At 44.8% G+C, this 20,569-nt stretch overlaps 2 protein-coding genes across 7 annotated transcripts in view; both read left to right on the forward strand.

The window, feature by feature from the left end:
* LOC146353374 (synaptonemal complex central element protein 1-like) overlaps positions 1 to 20,569 on the forward strand; it is a 615,017-nt gene that overhangs the window by 428,613 nt on the left and 165,835 nt on the right. The window lies entirely within an intron of this gene.
* RBM10 (RNA binding motif protein 10) overlaps positions 1 to 20,569 on the forward strand; it is a 29,358-nt gene that overhangs the window by 5,384 nt on the left and 3,405 nt on the right. For 5 of the 6 annotated variants that reach the window (XM_084836286.1, XM_084836288.1, XM_084836287.1 and 2 more), the window contains 18 exons: positions 3,972 to 4,092; positions 5,467 to 5,653; positions 6,243 to 6,434; positions 6,576 to 6,645; positions 9,063 to 9,136; positions 11,229 to 11,315; positions 11,930 to 11,990; positions 12,091 to 12,264; positions 13,690 to 13,850; positions 15,393 to 15,490; positions 15,574 to 15,661; positions 17,489 to 17,702; positions 17,799 to 17,959; positions 18,060 to 18,204; positions 18,395 to 18,486; positions 18,692 to 18,868; positions 19,422 to 19,571; positions 20,221 to 20,286. In XM_084836286.1, the coding sequence (XP_084692412.1) occupies positions 4,076 to 4,092; positions 5,467 to 5,653; positions 6,243 to 6,434; positions 6,576 to 6,645; positions 9,063 to 9,136; positions 11,229 to 11,315; positions 11,930 to 11,990; positions 12,091 to 12,264; positions 13,690 to 13,850; positions 15,393 to 15,490; positions 15,574 to 15,661; positions 17,489 to 17,702; positions 17,799 to 17,959; positions 18,060 to 18,204; positions 18,395 to 18,486; positions 18,692 to 18,868; positions 19,422 to 19,571; positions 20,221 to 20,286 (2,214 nt within the window). In that variant the 5' untranslated portion in view covers positions 3,972 to 4,075. Of the gene's footprint in view, positions 1 to 2,124; positions 2,225 to 3,971; positions 4,093 to 5,466; positions 5,654 to 6,242; positions 6,435 to 6,575; positions 6,646 to 9,062; positions 9,137 to 11,228; positions 11,316 to 11,929; positions 11,991 to 12,090; positions 12,265 to 13,689; positions 13,851 to 15,392; positions 15,491 to 15,573; positions 15,662 to 17,488; positions 17,703 to 17,798; positions 17,960 to 18,059; positions 18,205 to 18,394; positions 18,487 to 18,691; positions 18,869 to 19,421; positions 19,572 to 20,220; positions 20,287 to 20,569 lie in introns of those variants that run through there. The other variant, XM_084836290.1, reaches the window with a different exon arrangement.

The raw sequence follows: 20,569 nt of genomic DNA on the forward strand, positions 1-20,569 counted from the left end.
AAAAAGAAGTTCCTGGACTTGATTAAGGTCTAAATTAATATAGTTCAGTTTTGCTGGTAAAGTCTAATTCAATAAGTTCATGCTGGGGTGTTTCTGTGAAGTTTTGTTGTCATTAAAAGGATAGTGATTTTCAGGTCAGCAGTGGGCAGCTACTCCTGCAAGCTGTGAAATCTGATATATTTCTGCTATGAAGCTTTTTGTATATGCCATATGAGGTAGTATCCAGTGTTAGTCCTACACAGAGTAGACTCATTGAAATGAGTGGGATGTAAGTTTGTTGTGACTAAAGTCTCATTCATTTCAATGGGTCTACTCTACTTTGGACTAACATTGGATACTACCCATGGTATTTCACCAGCCTTCTCCCATAAGGAGACATAGTTGTATAGTACTATTCATTTATCATCCATGTCCCTATGGGTGGTACATATTGCAAGTGCTGGTTTTAACCTTTAAAGCAGCACTGGGGAAATCAATGGCCCACAAGGTGTTGCTGGACTAGAGCTCCCATCAGCCCCAGCTAGCATGGCCAATGGTCAAGGAGGTCTACTCTAACACTCTAACCCAGCCTTCTCCAATCTGGTGCTCTCCCAAAGTGTTGGAGTACAGTGCCCATAATCCCTGACCAGCATAGATGGTGACTGTACTGGTTGAGGATGATGGAGGTTGGAGTCCAACACATCTGGAGGGCACCAGGTTGGGGAAGGCTATTCTAACCCCTAGAGAATTAAACATTTGAGCCAATGTGCCTGTTAGTACCCAAGGCCAAGCTGGATATACATCACTAGCTGAGAGAGTGCTCTGGAGTAGCATATTCTCTTTTGCACAGAACATTTGTAAACATTGTGGCAAGTTCTGCTTTTCCAGTAGGTTTTTCATCTAGTTTAAGACTCCTACAACCTCAATAGTCCCAAATGTTCAAAATCATGATTTGGGTCCTTAGAATGCTGAGCTAGGCTTAGAAATCATGCAATGTGACAACAAAAATGTGCAACGCTGTTTACCTTTCAGATGTGCCCTACCTTTATATTCTCAGCTTCATGCTGGCAAAAAAAATTTTTAGTTGCAACTTCAATTCGGAAGAGGTGACAGGAGGTGTTTTCATGCTTTGGCTGCATGAAAGCACCTTGAGTCACATGGAGTATATATTTTCATAGTTTTGCTGTGCAACAGGGATAGGCAACCTGATGCCCTCCATATGTTTTGGATGACAGCTTCCATAAACCCAGGGCATGGTCAGAGATTATGGGTGTTGTACTCCAGAACAACTGGAGGGCACCAGGTTGCCTACCCCTGCTGTACAGGGTCTCATCATAAGAGAGGTAGAAGCAGAAGCTTTTAGAGTAGTTGTAACCTGTCATGGGACAGGAGGATCCTTATTTTTTAAGGGTCTTGGTTTCCAGTTTATTGTGGGAGGTAGGACTGAATTACTCAAGAGGTAGAGATTCTTGGATGTTTTCAATTTTTGGAACTAGTGACAAGCTAGTCTAATAGCCAAATCTACAAATTAAGAATCTGCATCCAGAAGATACTTCTCTCTCACAGGCTTTGGGTAGTTGGCCTGTCTAACATTCAAACGTGACACAGCTACTCATCAGCAGGGGCCCACAAAACAGAGACATGGACCCAGGCACTAACCTTGTAATGCTAGCAGGCTCTGCATCAATATTTATTATGGGACTGAATTACATATGTCATATATTAAAGGCTCATTTGCTTTCACATTCTCTAATGTGATATATATCATCGCAGCTCTTTGGTTTACATAGGACAAATGGGTCAGGCTCTGCATAAAAAATTAACTAATAGAATTGGAGGCTAAAATGCCAATATACAAAAGTGATTATTGATTATTTCAGTATTGATTATTTCAGTTTCTTGGGGCACTCTAATTTCTAATTCCAAGGCTACTGTGCTTAAACAAAAGATCACTTAGGGGACAAGAGGTTGCTGTACTGAAAATGAAACCTGCTGGGGATCCAGGTGCATTTTTGCAGCTAAGGGGTGAGAACTGCAGGGGAAAAACATTAAGCAGAGAAAGGGTTAAGCTCCTGTTTCTGGTACCCAAATACCAATTTATTCACTGCAAATTGCATCTTCCCCCCCTCCCCACACACTTTGCAGCTATTTGGCAGTGATTCAGATTGTTGGACAGCAGACCTAGATTTGACTTCTTTCTGCTGCAACAGAAAGAACCCAGCTTCTCTTCTAAATGGGTCTTTAGGTACTGCAGCTTTTTCTATAGTTGTGTGGATAAGCAATGATAAAATTTCACAGCCATCATCCTTTCCCTAATAACAAGCTATGTGGAACTATTTGGAACAAGTGGAATGGACAGGACTTTATAGCATGCACCACATCTTAACAAGTGTGTGGTGGTGGTGATGATGGGTAGTTTTAAAATGTGATTGTTGTTTTCAAAATAGATTATTGGATGCTGAATCTGTGTTACAACCCCTCTCCCCAAATAAAGGTAACCATGTTGACCATAAGAAAAAAAATCCAAAATCCTCATTGGTGTAGTACCTTTATTAGGCCTAATATAGGCATCGCACTACTATGGATTTTAAATCTGTGTTGCATCCCAACTATATTAAATCCAGTGACCTTAGTTTGTCTTTTTCTTATATCTTCCTCTTCTAGCTAGGCTGAGATATTTATTTATAAAAAATAAAATAAGAGCCTTTAGGAAAATGGCAGATTTTGTATGTGAGTGAGAATAGTGTGTTTATCCACAGATGTTTGTAGTCTGTCCAAATAGTGTATGATTTGCTAGTAAAAGAAGCCTGCTAGTGCTATGGCACTTGTAGAGGGAATGAGCAATTTGTAATTTTCTGTTGCCTTGACTGTGTTAATTTCTATGTGTTGTAAACTAACAGGGCTATCTTCTTTTCGTAAGTAATTGTTGCCTCTAAAAAATGTAATTAATCCTGGAGTGCAACATGAGAGTGAGGGAGAACACTTCATTTATAAAGGGATTTTCTTTTTGCTGTATTTATGTTTGTTTGTTTATTTATTTATTTCATTTCTACACCGCCCAATAGCTGAAGCTCTCTGGGCGGTTCACAAAAATTAAAACCAAACAACACACAATAAAACAATTTAAAATATATAGAACATTAAAACCACAATATAACAATACAACCACAATAAAACCCAGCAGCAGTGCAGGAGTTTAAAATACAGATTTAAAACAGCAAAGCTAAAAAATTTATGTTGGCTTTGTGTGTTGAGGCTCAAAGTGCTTTAGACTCATAAATCTTTCTAAATCTCTCTCAAACCTCTCAAATACAGAAGAGAATTATCTCTCTGATGGACACAATAGTGACGTGATCAAGGTCACCAGCCAGTTGATAATAAAGCTAGGAATATATCTGTAGAAGCTTGGCTGCTAGGCACACCTGATTAAACTACTAGAACTTGCTCCCTTCCAAGAGCTTGGAATGATAATCTTGCCTTCCAGTAAATTGAAGGAATCTGTTGTCGCAGAGCTGTGTGGTGGTTCTAATGATATTGTCCTTATGTAAAGTTCAGGAAAAATGACAGTATTTTTTGTCTCCTTTTAATCTGTGAGGTAAGCCACACCCATTTACAGATTAATAATAATAATTTTTATTTTATCACTAATAATAACTTTTATCACTAATAATAACTAGTGATAAAAGGCTGAGCTTAAGTTTTGAGCATGTCTAAACTTGAGATACCAGAATGGTTCAGTATTTATGTCAGTATGGGCATTTGTAAAGCTGAAGAGGTTGATTCTTAGAATGCCTATGGAACTGTACGTTAGCACTTGGGGAAATGGCAGGTCTGAAAAATAACTAGATGAGGTGTGTATATGCACATGTGAAGCTACAGGGCCATTGATATTTGATTTAAAAGATGGTGCTTGTTCTTATTACTGTTATTATCAAATTACAGTGAGAATCTGGACCTAAAAACACTGCTGAATTCTTCTGTTTTCCCTGCAGAGATAATTTAGATCCCACTTCTTGTGACCTACTGGAATGGCAGCCGCCCATTGAAGAGCCTGGCATTGGGAGATTCCTGAAGCACTTGCACTTTGCGGGTAGCAATGGAGTATGAGAGGAGGTAAAGTATTTCTCAATTACTTCAGGGCCCTGGGAAGATATAAGGTCTCTTTGTTATTCCCACGGCAACAGATGATGATGTTATAGTGATTGCTGGAATTATCTAGGTCTGCTTTGCTGTGTTGAAAATTAGGTGGAAACCTAAATTGAGGGCAGTCTCTCTTTAGTCACTGTTGAGCTCAGCATCTCTATTAACAGTGGTTGGGGTGGAGGGAGGGCACAGTGCTGCAATAAAGTGGGTGGAGTGCCAACCTCTGTGTGCTGAGCCCCACGTACCATGAAGTCTTGCTGAGGAGTGCTGTGATGCAACATAAAAGGGCTTTTTAGTTTGTGAGTTGATGTGAATAAACTTTTAACTCTCATTTCCCCCCATTATTCTTCATGTGAAGAAAAGGTTTAGTGTAAAGTAGAGTCTTCATAATGTATCCTACTTCTTCAGAAAGTAGCTATAGAAAGATATTTGTTAATACTGGGGAGCTGCTGTATGAAAAGCCTTACCTACAGCTGGGGAATCCCATTTTTTGAATCACTGGAACCGCAGAAGGAAATGAAAAGCCCTGGCCTGCAGCTCCAGCTTCAGTTTGCTCGGGCAGGATGCAGAGGTGCCACAAATAGTAGTAGATCACTGGATCCTATTTTGAGAGCTTACTGTCAAAATGCACCAGGGATGGGTGCTCCTATTTACACTGCACTCTGCTGTTAGGCTCTGGGACAATTCACTGCAGCAAGGGAGCCCTTTGGGTGGGAAGGAAACATATCCTTGGCCCCGCTCACGTGGCTTCTGCATCCAAGCAAATACTACTGGAACTGCATGCGAAAACAGTTCTCGTACTACTGCAGTTACATATGAATCAGCTCTTCGATATCAGGACATAGATACAGAGGGTTCCATGGTTCTCACCAGCCACCAGAGCTTGGATGTTAGTTGCATTTAGCATCTACACCCTGTCATGAAAGTGCTTTAGATTGTAACCTTGCTAGCTTTAGTGCAGGGGTGGGGAGCCTGTGGACTTCCAGATGCTGTTGGACTACAGCTGTCATCATCCCTGACCACTGGCCTTACTGGCTGGAAATAGTGAGAGCTAGAGTCAAACAACATCTGGAGGGCTACAGGTTCCCTACCCCTGCTTTAATGCAAGCTCTGAGATTGGGGCGGAGGAACAATCCCTTTTAGTATTTGCTTCATGAAAACAGATGGTAAACACCTGGTTTGTTCAAGAAGAGACTTGTCAGTTTTTATTTGTGCTTCTCAGTGGTGATCTTAGGGAGCCCTGACAAAGGGGCTTAATAGGGGGTACTTTCCTCTCATTGTCATTATTGGCAGTGATGCCTCAGCATAGTTCTCAGTACATCACCTTCCTTTTATACACTCTAGAGGTGGTCGTGGGGACCGGACAGGTCGATATGGTGCTGTTGACCAGACCCAGGATGAAGGCTCAGAAGGCCGGAACCAGAGAGACCACGACTACAGAGATATGGATTATCGATCCTACATGCGAGATTTCAACAGCCAGGAGGCTACCAATGATTATGATGATTCCTCTGAGGAACATAGTGTGGAGGTAAGTTAGGATGGGCCTCTTGGAAGATGCTGGTCCATTTTGGGATTTCCCTCTTCTTGGGAGGTGGAGTGCAAGCAGGAATAGCTAAACAAACCATGGACCTTCTGTCCATGGTTTGTTATGTGGAAAATGAGAACTGTGGCTTGTCTCTCCCCAGACAAGCCAGTGTCATGAGGCATGGTTTGTTGTTGGCTTATCACTCTGGCTTGTCTGGGGAGAGACAAGCCAGAGCTCCTGGCTCACATGTAATGATAAAGAAACCATGGTTGGAAAGTCTGTGGTTTGTTTAGCCACTTCCGCTTGCAGGAGGAGCCAAGAGGGAGCAATCAGGCAGCATGCAGTAGCATGCTGCTCAAGCAGGATAAGCCAGGTACTCCTAGAAGCCTGGCTTATTCTTCAGTCTGAACCAGGTCATTATGTGTGTTCGGAGGAGTGCTTGTCCTGGTGCCACCATAGGCAGACGCAGGAAACTGGTCGTGCTGTGGTTGCTAGGACCTTGAATAGGAAATTGTTAGGCAGGACTGGCCTCTTCTCTGTCAAGGTCAGTCTTGCCTCTCTACCCTGCCTCTTCTGTGCTGTTCTTGCCCAGGATTCCTATGAGGCCTCCTCTGGATCAGAGACACAACGCAGAAAACGAGACAGCCCCAGTGAGCAGCTAGGATTTCCTGGCGATGGCGACTACCGGGACCAGGACTACCGAACTGAGCAAGAAGAGGAAGAACAGAAAGCTAGCAGCATCATCATGCTGAGGATGCTGCCCCAGTCTGCCACTGAGAATGATGTATGTTAGAGGTTTGAGCGGAGAGGCACCATTCTTGGGTCCTTGCAGTAACTCATGATGATTGCCTCTTTCTTTCAGTGACTCTTCTCTACTTAATACACCCTAGTATTGGTATTGTTGACTCCCTCTATGCCTCTGCAGATCCGGGCCCAGCTACAGGCACATGGATTCCAGCCCCGTGAGGTGCGGCTGATGCGGAATAAAGCTTCAGGTGAGCTCCCGTTCACAGTTCTGTCTTGTCCCTTCTTGTGGTGTGGCTGTAGTGTTTCACCTACCGTGTGAAACACTGTAAACTAGAGTGTGGTATACCAGATGTGTGTGCATGTGGAGCAGTTTTGCCCTGTGGCATTAAAGATTTAGTTGTGGTCTTGATGTGTACATTCCCCACAGGATTTAGGATCAATCAGGCTTTCAGATGTCAGCAGTGGATTGAGAAGTAGCCCCTAAAAGTGCTATTGTAGCTCTGCGTCATCAGCATCTTGCAAACCTGGGACTCAGTAGCTCTTCTGCTATGTGATTGGCCTGAAAAAATAGTGGAACATTGGGGCCTGGGCCTAGTCCTGGATCCTGTTCTTTTCCAAGCTTCATTGCACTCTGTGTATGTGTGAGCCTCCTGAGAACTAGCAGCTGAACATTTCTTTCCATATAAAGATCAGTTCTTCTTTGGTTTCTGCCTTTCTCGCTTGACCTCTCTGTTCACACAACACAAATACAGACACAAATACAGTGATGAAGGATGAGGATGACTCCTTTGGATATTTACTATGTCCTCCATTTGAACAGACATGTTGGCTTGCAAGGAACCTTCTTGGATTCTTTGCAGCCTAAATTAGGCTCCTTTTTAAAAACAGTACTGATGGAACAGATACAAAGATAGGTTACACAATTTTTGATCTACCAAGTTGAATGTAGCCCTCCTGACATATGTGGCCCACTAGGGATTTGATAAACCTTCCCTGGGGGTAGGGGGAGGATTGCAAACACTTCTCAGTTAAGAGTACTTGATTGGTGAGCTTGTTTGATTTGGTGGATCATAAGTTCTGCATGCCTACATTAAGGAAAGCAGGTTTCCAGCAAGTTGGGGTGGCACTGAAAAGTGCAAGGATGGCAAAAGATTGCTTTAGTCTGCTCCAAGGAGAATCTGTCAGTCTGTAGCTTAGGAGTATTTTTAGAAGAAAGTATTAAACAAATCAGGTAAGTGCACTCCTTCTCTGCAAGGTTGCTCCCTACATATCTCGCACACACACATTTGCTGCCTATGAGTCAGGGTTGTGTATCTTTTCTTTTTTTAAAACGAGTTGAATATGTGACTATAGTCCTCTGTATCTGCCCTGTGTTGTACCAGGCCTGAGAAGGGCTGGCAGGTACTGCAAGATGGAGGGTACAGAAAGGCACCCTGCTTCCATGGGCAGCCAAAGGCTGAGAGAAGCAAATAAAAATTGCAATACATTCCTATTTATGAAAAGCCCATTTCCACAAGGAACCTGCAGACCTTGAGAATAAAAAAGCTCTAGAGAGTTGTAACCTCTTGAGACCAACCCTTAGCAGACTGCTCTTGTCTGTGTCTGCTCAGTTTCCTTTAAACACATTGTTTGCCATCCTAAAATAACCTGCCATTTCATAGACTCCCAACATTATGCTTAATTTCAGTATTGCTAACTGAGAAAGTGGGGGAAAGGCTAATCATTACCATTTTAGCTGGCTGCATTTAGTGCCCCTTCTCTGGGTTTGTACTGACCTTTTTCCAACCTAGGCACATGATGTTACTTGTGTTTGTGTTTAGATTTATGGCAGGTAACATTTCTTTATCTCATGCTTCTTTGCAACAGCTCTGTGAGTGAGAGCACTATTTCAGTTGTACAGGTGGGACACTGAGGTTAAGAGTGACTCAAAGTCATCCAGTGAGTCTTAAGGTTGATCTGGGATTTGAACCCAAATCTCCCAGGTTCAGATCCAACAGACTGCAACTTTGTATCTCTTGAAGATAAGGTTGCTGCTGGGCCTCTTGCTGTCAGTGCTCTTATGTAATAGGTGTTTTTTGGAGCTTTTCCCAAAGTTAAGCAGGCACTGCAGCTGCAGAGAATAGTGACACAAGGGCCATAATGTGACAGTAAGAAGGAGCTGCCTGCACAGATGCTTTGAACAGCTGTTGCTTACACTATGAAAAACGTGGTAGGTAGATAACAGAAAACATTAGTGCTAGCCAAAATGGTGGGAATAGATCTGCTTGGAGCCATCACTCTCTGTCAAGCCCTTGTGCCCTTTGGAGGTATTATGAGTTGACTGATAAAGGCACTGGACTGGGAGTTGGAACTCCACCATTCTGTTTCCAGCTCTGGGAAAGAGAGAACATCTAGAGGTTCAGGTAGCAGTGAATGGCATCAATCTATCAGAAATATTTCTTGTTTAGGATCATCAGAAGAGCAGGTGCTTTCCTTTTTGTGACCAGCATCTGAGTCTGCACCACCCCACTTTACAACTAGGTGTCCTTTCTGTGCCTTTCCACCCTCCCCTGTTTTCTCCCCCACACCCTGCCCTCACCCCATTTGGTACAGCGACAGGGGTGCGTGATGTTGGCTGGATCTGTTGACTAACACACTGCGTCTGTATCTGAATGCTGTCCTCCAGGTCAGAGCCGGGGCTTCGCCTTCGTCGAGTTTAATCACTTGCAGGACGCTACACGATGGATGGAAGCCAATCAGGTTGCTTTGCTGCACTTGAAACCCACAAGTACTGCTACTGTTAATGACCAATCCAAACACCTGGTTCATATGACAAGCCCCAGCCGCCTTCCCCATAGGGAATCACTGAAGGGGGATGGGGAAGAGGTGTTAGGTTTTCGCATCAGATATCCTGCACTGTCTCTAGTCCCAGGAATCAAAATAGGGTAGTGGGAACTGGGAGTTGGACTTCTGGGGTCTATTCAAGTCCTGAAAAAAGGGGTTCTAGTGTGTAAGAGCAGGGACACGAGTCAGGGCTTCTAAGTAGCATTAACAACTCAGGCAGTGGGTTAGCATATGGATTTGATTTCCATGTTGGGGAGAAGAATGGGGTTTAGCAATTTGAGCAGGGGAGCTAGGGAGCTGGCTTTGATCCACAGTAGTGGGGGCTGGAGGAGTTCCTGATAGTAGGAAATAAGGGCTAGGGCAGGAAAAACTCCGGTGTGCTCTCTCCTGCTCTGGAAATATGCATGATTCTCAGTGTGACAAAGGCTCCAGCAGTCCTAGGGCCTAGGTAAACAGTCTCAATAGATGTGAAATATGGCCAACCTGTCAGCTGGCTGTTTTTTCTCCATAGTCTGCCAGAGATTATTGTGACAGGGGTGTGAGTTCTCTTACACTGCAGTCAGAATGTAGGATGGAAGCTTTCCTATGAGGACTTTTCTCCTTCCTCACAGCGTTGATAGCCCATCTATGCGAGACCCAATGTTCTCTCCAGCACTGTAGGATCACAGTAGAGGTGTGAGTGGCTGCAGGCCAAACTTGTAGACCCAAAACTGTGTCTGTTCTGACCAAAGCTTCAAACTGTAATCTTATTTCCAAACAGCCATAAAGTTGGTGAAAATGCACCCCTAGCCCAAACTGTTTGGGTTTTCCAATGTTTATGCAATCATGGCAGTTGCCTCTGCCATTTTCTCCTTCTCCTCCTGTTCTCTTGTGTTGGCGGTGTAGCTGGGCCGTGTGTGCGCATCCCCAGTGGGAGCTGACACATGTAGCCCTGGCATGGCTGAGATGATGCACTTTGCTCCGGATGTGGGAGGGATGTGCAAAAATGGGGCTAAACAGGCAAGTGTGGGTGAGGGATTCCTTTTGAGCACAATTTATACAAGTGCGTGAAAGTGGCAGTATTTTATCTCGGTAGGATGGCTGTTGGGCCAGAGGTAGACAGGGCTCTTGTATCTGTCAGAACAAGGTTCTAGCCTATGATGCCTTGACTTAGCAGCTTCTAGCAAATGCTTTTGGAACGTGGTCTGGCTCAGCTCTCTAGTTCTTAGGAAGTGTGTGGCCTGGTAATCGTGTGATGCCCTTGCCAGGTGCAGAAAGCCTACAGCTGAATATAGTAGTACTTTTCAAAGCCCACTTTAGAAAGAAACAGTTAATTGGTAAGCCGTTAAGTTGGGGTTGTATGTGTGGCACAATAGAGTAGGAAGTCAAGTATTGAACATCTGGGGATGTGTACATAGCTTAAGATCTTATTCTAGGTCTCCCAAATGTTTTCACCTCTTGAACAGACTTGCAGCCAGGACCTTGGGTGTTCTTCCGAGCATGCCCTTAAATGGAAGTCGACAGAAGCATAGCAGAGACCTGTACTGAATGAGGGAGTGATGTCTAGTTAGGGGAAGGTGCCCATTGTGGGGGCATAGTGGCTCTGAGTTGGGAGGAGGGAATAAAAACATCTGTTTCTAGCTTGCGGGACAGAAGGTCAAGACAGGTCATTCTAGTGACATAGAGCTATTGTACGGCGGTGTCTCGGAGCACAGCTGCATTCTCTCTGTCTGTTTCTCCTTCTCTCCATCTTTCTCTCTGTCTCTCTCCGACACACTCTCCCTCCATCACAGCAGCCGGACGTCCCGGTGCCTTGGGTAGAGACAGGTGCCTCTGTCGGCCAGATTAGGTGTGTGCTAGCCAAGTAGCCAAGCTCCAAACCTCTCTCGGCCTGTGCTCCCTTCCCTCCCTCACCCTCATCCATTCAGCTGAAGGGTTTGAACCTCTCCTTCTTTCTGCTGCGGCAGTGATGGGCACCTTCTCTCCACCTCTGCTTTAGAGTCTCATTGTGGTGTTTCTCTCCCTGCAGCACTCCCTCACCATCCTTGGCCAGAAAGTCTCCATGCACTACAGTGACCCTAAACCCAAGATCAATGAGGACTGGCTCTGCAGTAAGGTACTTGCTTTGAGATCAGTATAAGAAAGGAGGTTACCGTGCAGTGATCAGAGCAGTAGGCATGGGTGCTATGCTGCTGGGGGCAGGGTGGAGGGGCTGAGAAAAGAAATGGGGCTCTGCTGTGGCTTCTTCCAGAGACAAGGGCTGCCTAGGAAATAGGCAGTGCTTTTGTAAACTCAAATTCAGCATCAAGGAAACAAGTTCCATGATCATACTCAATTAGGCAAATTAAATGTATTTGCTTATTTGAATTGTTCTGTTTCCAAGAGCAGGATTTAGAATGCTTTTGGCAGTGGTTGCTGGGACTGGAAGGAAAAGAAGTACAGTGAACCCAGAAAGGTTGGCTATACGAGCAAAGACCAAGGCAAACTAGCAATGACAACGTGCAAGCTTTTGAGATTGTGCCAAGTATTTTTCAGTGCTTTTCAAGTTTTTTCACAACCATAAGGACCAGAAATACAGGAAAGGCATGTAACCAAGGCAGCAGAATAGCAGGTATTGGGGTGCGTGTGTGTTTGTAGTAAGGAGCAGAGCTTGGTAGGATCACGCTTATTACATGGTTTTGTCATATATGAAGGTTTCTTAAAGACTTAAGGTGAGGTTTTTCTCAACAGTGTGGAGTGCAGAATTTCAAGCGCAGAGAGAAGTGCTTCAAGTGTGGCGTTCCCAGATCTGGTAAATTTAACATCTTGGTCCTGTTTAGCTCAATGGTTGCCTACAGCATAGAGACTTCTCTTTATTTCTTTTTCCTTTATGACCCTTCACCTTTTAACAGAAGCTGAGCAGAAGCTACCCCCTGGTAGTCGCTTGGACCAGCTAGTGGCTCTGTCAGGGCGTGAACTCAGCCAAGGCCTTCTGCCCCTTCCGCAGCCGTACCAGGTGTCAGCAGCTCTGTCCACTCAGCCTGTGGCCCAGATGTCTGAACCTTGTGCAGAGAATGCTAATGACAGTGAGTATGGAGTTTGCCAGCAGTGTGAGAGCTTCAGATATGTAGCTGAAGTATCAAATCTAAACCAGTTTAGTTTTCATAGCGTCTTCCCAGTGAAACTGCAAATAGGCTGAGAGCATCTTGTTAGACTTCTCGACCTCACTGAATTACCAATCCCAAGGTACTCTGCAGAATCCATGGCAATTTAAATAGTTTAATACTAGAGTAGATAGGCAGCATGTAAGATTTAGGTATAAAGGCGGTAGTCCTGGTTTGGCTCTAGAATGGAATCTGATTAATTTAATTAGTCTGAGAGCCTGGACTCCTAGGTATGATTTCTAGGTCTGAGAGGGGAGTAGGAGTAAGTTTGAGTGGAAAATGGAGGGTAATATGCTGATGGGATTTGGATCTCTTTATTGTAGGAACATGGCACAATTTGAATTCTTGTGCTTAAAGAGCCCTCCCAAAGACATTGACCACAAAACCAAGATTCCTCTGTTGGAGTAAATTCAGTTGCTCTTGAGAATTAGTCATGGCATGATTTGGAATTTGTATTATTTTTGTCTAAGATTTGAAAAGAAGGTGTGGGAACTTGTGGGAAAGTGCAGGGGGGAAAGGATAGAAGTCTGTAAAGGTAGAAAAATGTGGATTTAGAGCTGTGCTGAGTGAAGACCTTCTGGGCACCATGGGAGAAGACAGTTGCATTAAAAATTGAACTCTGCTTTTAATACACATGTGGCTGTAGCACAGCAGTGAATGCTGCTACAATGCTACAGCCATTGGCTGGCTGCTTTGTCACAGCTGCCTCCCCCCTTCTGTTGAAGAGCAAAGCACCTCACCACTGGTTACCTGGTATGGAGTGCTTTTTTCTCCAACAACTGCAGAAGGCGGTGGCAGCAATAGCAATGGGGAATGCAAGCGAGCAGGAAAGAAGAGCCCTACAGTTTAGTCCTTTCTTTCCTTGATTGCTCATATGCCCCCACACTGCCAATACTTCCTGCTGTTGCTGCTGAGAAATAAAATACCCCTGCCTGAGATGGAAACAATGTAACCTCATATCTCAGGCAACTGGTTGCAGGGCATTTTGTTCCCCAGCATGAGATGGTGACACCAGTGAAGTATGTAGCAGTGCTCAGTTCACAGATATGCTACACAACCACATGTACGTTAAAAAGAGAGCTCAAAGCATTTTCATAGTACTGTTTGAGCCTCTGAAGATATGTGTCTTCTCCCTATATTTAGCAGAAGCTGCTGATGTGTTTTCAGTTTTTCTCTGTAACAATAAAGGCCAGAAACTTGATCTTCCCTTTAAAAAAAGATGCCAAGATTCTATAGACCCCATAGAAGCTGTGTTAAACCAAGGTGCATTCCTAGCTGTGCAGATTCCTAAATCCTGTTGGATGAGAGTAGGGTTCTAACCACCATGCTGTTCCTTACTCTTGGCAGCCATCATCTTGCGAAACCTGAATCCTCATAGCACGATGGACTCCATTTTAAGTGCCTTGGCACCATATGCTGTTCTCTCCTCATCAAATGTCCGTGTTATCAAAGACAAGCAGACACAACTCAACCGTGGTTTTGCTTTCATTCAGCTCTCCACCATTGTGGTGAGTGCTACAAGCAGCTTGTTAGAGTTCCAATCTGACCTTAGAGGCTGGCGATGGGAAGACAGGTCTATAGGAAGGTGATTTAGTGGTTTAGGATAAAGAAGTTGGTTGGTAGTGTTGAGCTTTTAGTCTGGGGGAGGCCATGAAGAAGGCTGTAGAAACCAACTCAACATCTGCAACCTGTGGGTCCAAAATGTCTCTCCTCCCACACCCCTCCCAAATATCCATTCTTCTGTCTTCACCTGACTGGGACTAAAGGCCTTTAGAAAAGAAAAAGAGGAAGGGCAAGGGTAGGATGGATCAACTTAATTCAAGTTTCTAGTTTTGCAGTTCATACATTTCATGAGCAAACATGCGTCTTGATTGGTTGCTATAGCAATTCTAACAGTTTGCAATGAAATAAAGCCATTTATACAACATTGGAGCACAATCCCAAACCTTTGGGCATGCAGCCCATGTGCCATTTCCACTACAGAATTATCTGCTTAAAGAGCATGGAGGGGGGAATTAATAGATTTTGTTTGGTTCTGAATATAAATCACTCTCAAGGATCCTTTCAAACGAAATGACATAGTTTAAGACTGAGTGCCAAAAGGAGAGGCTGGTAGTTATGGGGCAGAACAGTGGTTCTCTGGGAGATGGAAAATAAATGTCCATGCCGTGTGGTTGACATAAATATTAATAATATGCCACAATAGCCTGTTGTGTCCTACTTAACAATACCTTGCTTTAACGTTAGCTATTTTTCCTGATGGTTCTTTTAAATAGAAAAGGCTTCAGTTCACTGGCTGGGATCTAAAGTGCTACTTTAGGTTCAGATGGGGAGATTGCAGTGGATTTTTGATAATCCTCCCCCCCACACACACATACACACACTTTTCTTTGAACAACTGTCCTTCATGCCATATCACAGGATACGTTTGAAACTCTGTTTGAAAAGAAATGTGGAATGAGGGAAGAGGAGACTGCTTTGCAAAAAACTATGCTTATAGCCCATCTTGGGCTCATGGGACTAGTTTCATGGTTCTCTGGATCCTGGCTGATGTGTTTGCTGATGCAGTCATGGATTCCGTTTTCAGAGACTACAGCTGTGTATTTCAGTATGTTAAAGAGCAAAATCTGAATCTAATACTAACCAGTGGTGTTTTTTTTTTAAAGAAGGCCCATGTAATATAACCGGGGGGGGGAAATCTGGTGGTGGGTGGGTTGTTGTTGGTTTTTTTTTTATAAAAGAGTGTATGTGTTAGACAGGAATTTGAGCAACTACATAGGCTGCTGTCATGCGATAGCCCATGTGCTTTCCTGGACAAGGTCTCAGACCAGCTTGTGGACTTTGAAGTCCCTGTGGTCCATGATAGGCTGACAGCAAGACAATTACTCCTGGGCATGAGGTGCTTTGAGGGGCACAGTAAAGGGCAAGAGGGGCAGGGGCTGCTGTCCAAGGCTTCAGAACAAATGAAGTGTGGCCTGCATGGGAAGTTGGCGTATGGTGCCAATCCATTTTCCTCAGGGTCTCATTCCTGTTTCTTTCCTCTTTCCCAGGAGGCAGCTCAGTTGCTGCAGATCCTTCAGGCCCTGCATCCACCACTGAACATTGATGGCAAGACAATTAATGTGGAATTTGCCAAAGGTTCCAAACGGTGAGTAGAGAGGTGATTTGTCCAGAATGGGGCCTTCTGCTGCTGTAGGAAACTTCACGAATAACTCCCGTATCTCTTTGCAGGGACATGAGTTCATCGGATGGCAACCGCATCAGTGCTGCTTCCGTAGCCAGCACTGCCATTGCAGCTGCACAGTGGGCTATCTCACAGGTAACATTGTGGCTGGGAAACAGTGGGGCTAGGAGAGTGAGACCCAAGAACTGCTCATGGACACAGGGATGGCTTAATGATAATTCCATGAGCTAGCAACCTCTGTTGATTTTATATCTTATTCATAGGATACTTCACATTTTAGAACATTTGATTTTCAGCCCAAAGATCGTGTGTGTGTGCTTCCACAGTGGAGAGCACATGAAAACACAGCATGAAGTTTTCTTCTCCCATCTCATTATTTCCAATCCCCCTGCACCATGACATAATTGCAAAGCAACATATAAAAGTGGTTGAAAAACTGAAACCAAATAGATCAGTTTTCCAAAATAACATTGGTATGCTGATTTAGATACTACTAAATGTGAGCTGTGAGAAACATATTTCACCCATCTTCCTCTTCTGACTGAGGTATGGCTTCTTCTCAGTTGTGGCACCTTAATTATTGAATGTCATCTGTTTCATCAAGATGTGACTTTTCAGGAATGCCTGTGGAGAAAGCTGACTAAGCTGTGTCTTTTCCACTGCTTTGCAGATGACCTTTTTTTTTCCTGCAGACTTACTTTTATATTGGTTTTTGACTGCTGTTTTTGTTTTTGACTGCCTTTTTTTTTTGCTAATGCCATGAATTTTTCCTTCTAAAGAAAAGTGAGATATGCATTTTAAAAATATTGCTTTCCTGGCCCTGGAAATAAGGTCCTGGTTTCAATTTCAAAAACTGACCTGAAAGCAGCTCCTTTAAAAGTTTGTTGGACTGAGAATGCAGGATACACATTTTTAAACACATGTGCCCTTGAAATTGTTTCCCCCTCATGGTCAGGAGCTCATTCCATCTTTTGGGTAAGATCCTCCCTCCAGGAACACCAAAAGCATTTTTATTTATCCAAAGTAAATTACCAAAGTAAATCTGGCTGAACATCAGGAAAAACTTCCTGACTGTAAGAGCAATACGACAATGGAACCAATTACCTGGGGAGGTGGTGGGCTCTCCCACACTGGAGGCCTTCGAGACGAGGCTGGACAGCCATTTGTCAGGGATGCTCTGACTTGGATTCCTGCATTGAGCAGGGGGTTGGACTCGATGGCCTTGTAGGTCCCTTCCAACCCTACTATTCTGTGATTCTATGATTCTACCTCTTGTCTATAGAGCAGAACAGAAATTCAGAAAATATTTTCCTTTTGCCATCCCTGTATCCTTTCACAAGCCCATTTAAAACAATCTATTCATTCAGTTCTGGTGAAGAAGGCGTGTGGTGAAAAGTTCTCAGCGGTTGTAGAATTCCTTTTTCCCTGAGGGCTTGTCAAAGCCTGAACCTCTTCTGGAAGTGGTCTAAGAATATTTTGTTGAGGCTGACATTAGTGTTTGGATCCAAAGAACCTGCTGTGGATTCTGGAGGCACTTTGGGGGGGTGTGAGTGTCTCCCAAGTCTCCTCCCCTCAAATCTCTTCTGGATGATCCCTCAGACTGGCTGATCTGAGGACAGGGTATTGAAAAATCAGCAAACACACACTTCACCCTGTGCACAAGCAGAAATGCTTTCTTATTCATGTGGTGAGATCTCTGGATCTAGGCCACTGCCACCAGTTATATGTTTTTTGGTTTTGTATCTAATATATGTAGAAACCTGCTGCAATTCAGAACTTTTGGAACAGGCTAAGAAATACTTTTAGAGACATGGGGTATTGAAAAGCATTCTAATACTCATTAGTTTAAAAGGGGGTGGGAGGAGAGAATCTTGGCATGCAAGTTTGAAGCTTTTTCCTGATAGGAAGAAACTTAACCACTGCCTTAATAACTCATTTCTTTTCACTTGATCTTTCTGATAGGCATCACAGGGTGGTGAGGCAGCCTGGGCTGCTCAGGACGAGCAGTCTGTAGATTATGGCTACTACCAGCAGGATGAGGCCTACAGCACTCAGGGATTGGAGGCCGCAATGTACTCACAAGCATATTTGAAAGGTTCTCAGTCACAGGCTGGCACATCTGGGGCAGTGGCTGTTGGGAAGGCTGACAAAATTCATGGGGAAGGCTTGGGAGCAGGTAAAGTACCTCAGCCTCCTCCTCCTTTTTCTCTCGTTCTTTCCTGCCTCCTGACTGACCATGCTCTGCCTTTTTGTCTTACCTCTTTGGAAGTAGCTGAGGCATCTCTGGAGCCTGGTGTGCCAGGCATAGACCCTGTACCTGTCTTACCGACTTTCCCCCGTACCAGCCAGACTGCTGCTGTACCAGTCACATACCAGCCAACTGGCAGCACTGAAGGGACAGGTTCTGCCACGGGAGATGCTGCTACTGCTCAGGTACAATTGGGGTGGTTCTCTGCATGTGTTAGAGCAGGGCTTATGTTCTCGGTACTGACTGACCCCCCTTCCCTTTCTGTGTTTTCTCCCACGGTCTCAGTCTTACACCATAGTCTCACCAGCTATGCTGAAGCCTGATGTGCCTAATGCTGCTCAGCCCTCCAGTGCAACTTCATGTGTATCCACCAGCACTTCCAGTCTGCCTATTACCAGCTCTGTAGGGCAAGAACCTTACACACAGTACCGTGAGTGCCAAAGTCTGGAGAGAACTGAGGGGTGGGAGGATGTGATTAGTGTAAATTCAAGTCCTACTGGGGGCAGGGAGCCAGATATTCCTAGCTTTGGAGGGTGGGCAACAGGCCCTAGATAGTGTGCTCTTCTGGGTGAGGTGCTGCCATTTAATTCATCTCCCACTTCCTCTCTGTCCAACTCTAGCTGTCCCAGATGTGTCCACATATCAGTATGATGAAAGCTCTGGCTACTACTATGACCCCCTGACTGGCCTGTACTATGACCCTAATTCCCAGGTGAGTTGAGCTGCTCTTGGACAGATCTTGCTGCTTTCTGGGCATGGCAAAGAGATGTGAGTAGCTAGTGGAAAGTCAGTCTCCTCTTATAAGCAGATACTGAAATGTGTGGTCTTCAACAAGGGAGTGACTCTGCTCCCAGGTTTTGATGGCATATTGTATTGGCATGTGTGATTATAGACTTAGTGTGAATGTCTCTCCCCAGTATTACTACAATGCCCAGACGCAGCAGTATCTGTACTGGGAAGGTGAGCGGCGCACCTATGTACCAGCTTCAGATCAGGCATGTGACAGCCACAAGGATGGCAGCGGTTCAGGGGGTGGCAGTGGCAAAGAGGGTAAAGAGAAGAAGGAGAAACATAAAACAAAAACAGCCCAGCAGGTGAGGACCATCCTCTTCCTCATGCTACGTATTTGTACCCCTTCCTGTGCCTGTTCTTGCTTATTCTAAGCTTTTGTTTGCCTCTCACCTGACAGCCCTTGAACAGCCCTTCAGAGTCCTCTTCCAAGGCTCTAGATCTGTGTCGAGTAGTCACAGCACTACCTTGGACATCTCAAGAGGCCTAGCCCTCCTCCTAGGGCATCTCTCTTTCTGGATTGGGCAACTGGGGAACGGTTGCACAGGGAAGGGCTTAGCCCACTGTTGTGGTGGAGATGCCAAAAAAGCCACGTGGCCTGGGGTGGCTTGCTGGAATATGACTGGAGGGAGTCACTGGAGAAATATCCCTTCCTGTAGGGGCAGGGAGAGAAAGGGAATTGTCAATTCTGGAACGTCCTGGGGCCTTTTTGGTGCGGATGTAGAATGTCAGTCCTCTCGCACAATTCCAGTCAGGAGCCCTTTTAAGGGTTAGTACACCTTTCAGTATGAACTGAGAACTCACTTGTTCATCCTGTTTCCTGCATCTTTCCCTCCTTCTGTGGGCTGTCTTCCTCAGATTGCAAAGGATATGGAGCGTTGGGCCCGTAGCCTGAACAAGCAGAAGGAGAACTTCAAAAACAGCTTCCAGCCAGTCTCCTCCATACGAGAGGATGAAAGGCGGGAATCAGCCACAGCTGACGCTGGCTATGCCATCCTTGAGAAAAAGGTATCTCACCATCCTTTATCAGAATCAGACTCGAAGTACATCACTTACTGTGGCTAATTCTTGACACCTAAACAAAACCAATAGTCCTAAAACTTGCTGAGGGGTGTGAGGGCAGGTTCTTCAGCTTTGGTTGCTACTTCCTCTATTTCACAGTATGCATTTAGTGCATTTGTGGCCTAGACAGTGTTATGCTTTAGTTCTAACTCTGCCTTCCTGCAGCTATTGCTGCTAAGATCTGCATCTCTGAAGCCCAACTATGTCATGCCCCAGTCTCTTTCTCTCTGTTAATGTGGGAAGTTCCTGTCAGGAGTCTTTGTTCAGCATGGACATTGCCATGATGCCATAATGTTCACAAGGGTGAGATGGGCCTCCTTAAGGAAAATACAATCATGTAGAGGTGAAGGAGGGATGAGCTCTTGTGCTATCCATCCTGTGCTAATTTGTGTTTATCTTGTAGGGCAGCGTGGGAGCATGTGAACCACCTGTATATTATCTCTTCCACAGTTTAGCTTGAGGGCTTCCAAGTGTAGCTTGAGGGGCCATTTCTGTTGGCTGAATAGAAAGGAAGTGCACCTTAATTTGGGAAAATGATCTGAGAATCTCTGTTACTCTCAGTGCTGTCCATTTTTGTCTCTGTATGTGTGCTTAGGGGGCGCTGGCTGAGAGGCAGCATGGTGGCATGGACCTGTCGAAGTTTGCTGGTGATGACAGGCTGGTAAGCCCGTTCTTTCGTTCTCTACAGCTTAGGCCTTATGAGTCTTCACTCTGAATACAGAGTAGAGGGTGCAGATGCATGGATTCTAAGGAGCCTATGCTCTTAAGTCTTCTCAAGGATGAAGGAATCAGTACTGCTACGTTGAGAAGTAGGCATAGAGACAGTTTCTCCCTCATCCTTCGTTGCAACATAGGAACATAGGAAGCTGCCTTATACTGAGTCAGACCATTGACCCATCTAGCCCAGTATTGTCGACACTGACTAGCAGCAGCTCTCCAGGGTT

Source organism: Heloderma suspectum, chromosome 2, assembly GCF_057233095.1.
Source record: "Heloderma suspectum isolate Gila_16-S chromosome 2, 16-S_ref, whole genome shotgun sequence".
Taxonomy (NCBI): Eukaryota; Metazoa; Chordata; class Lepidosauria; order Squamata; family Helodermatidae; genus Heloderma; species Heloderma suspectum.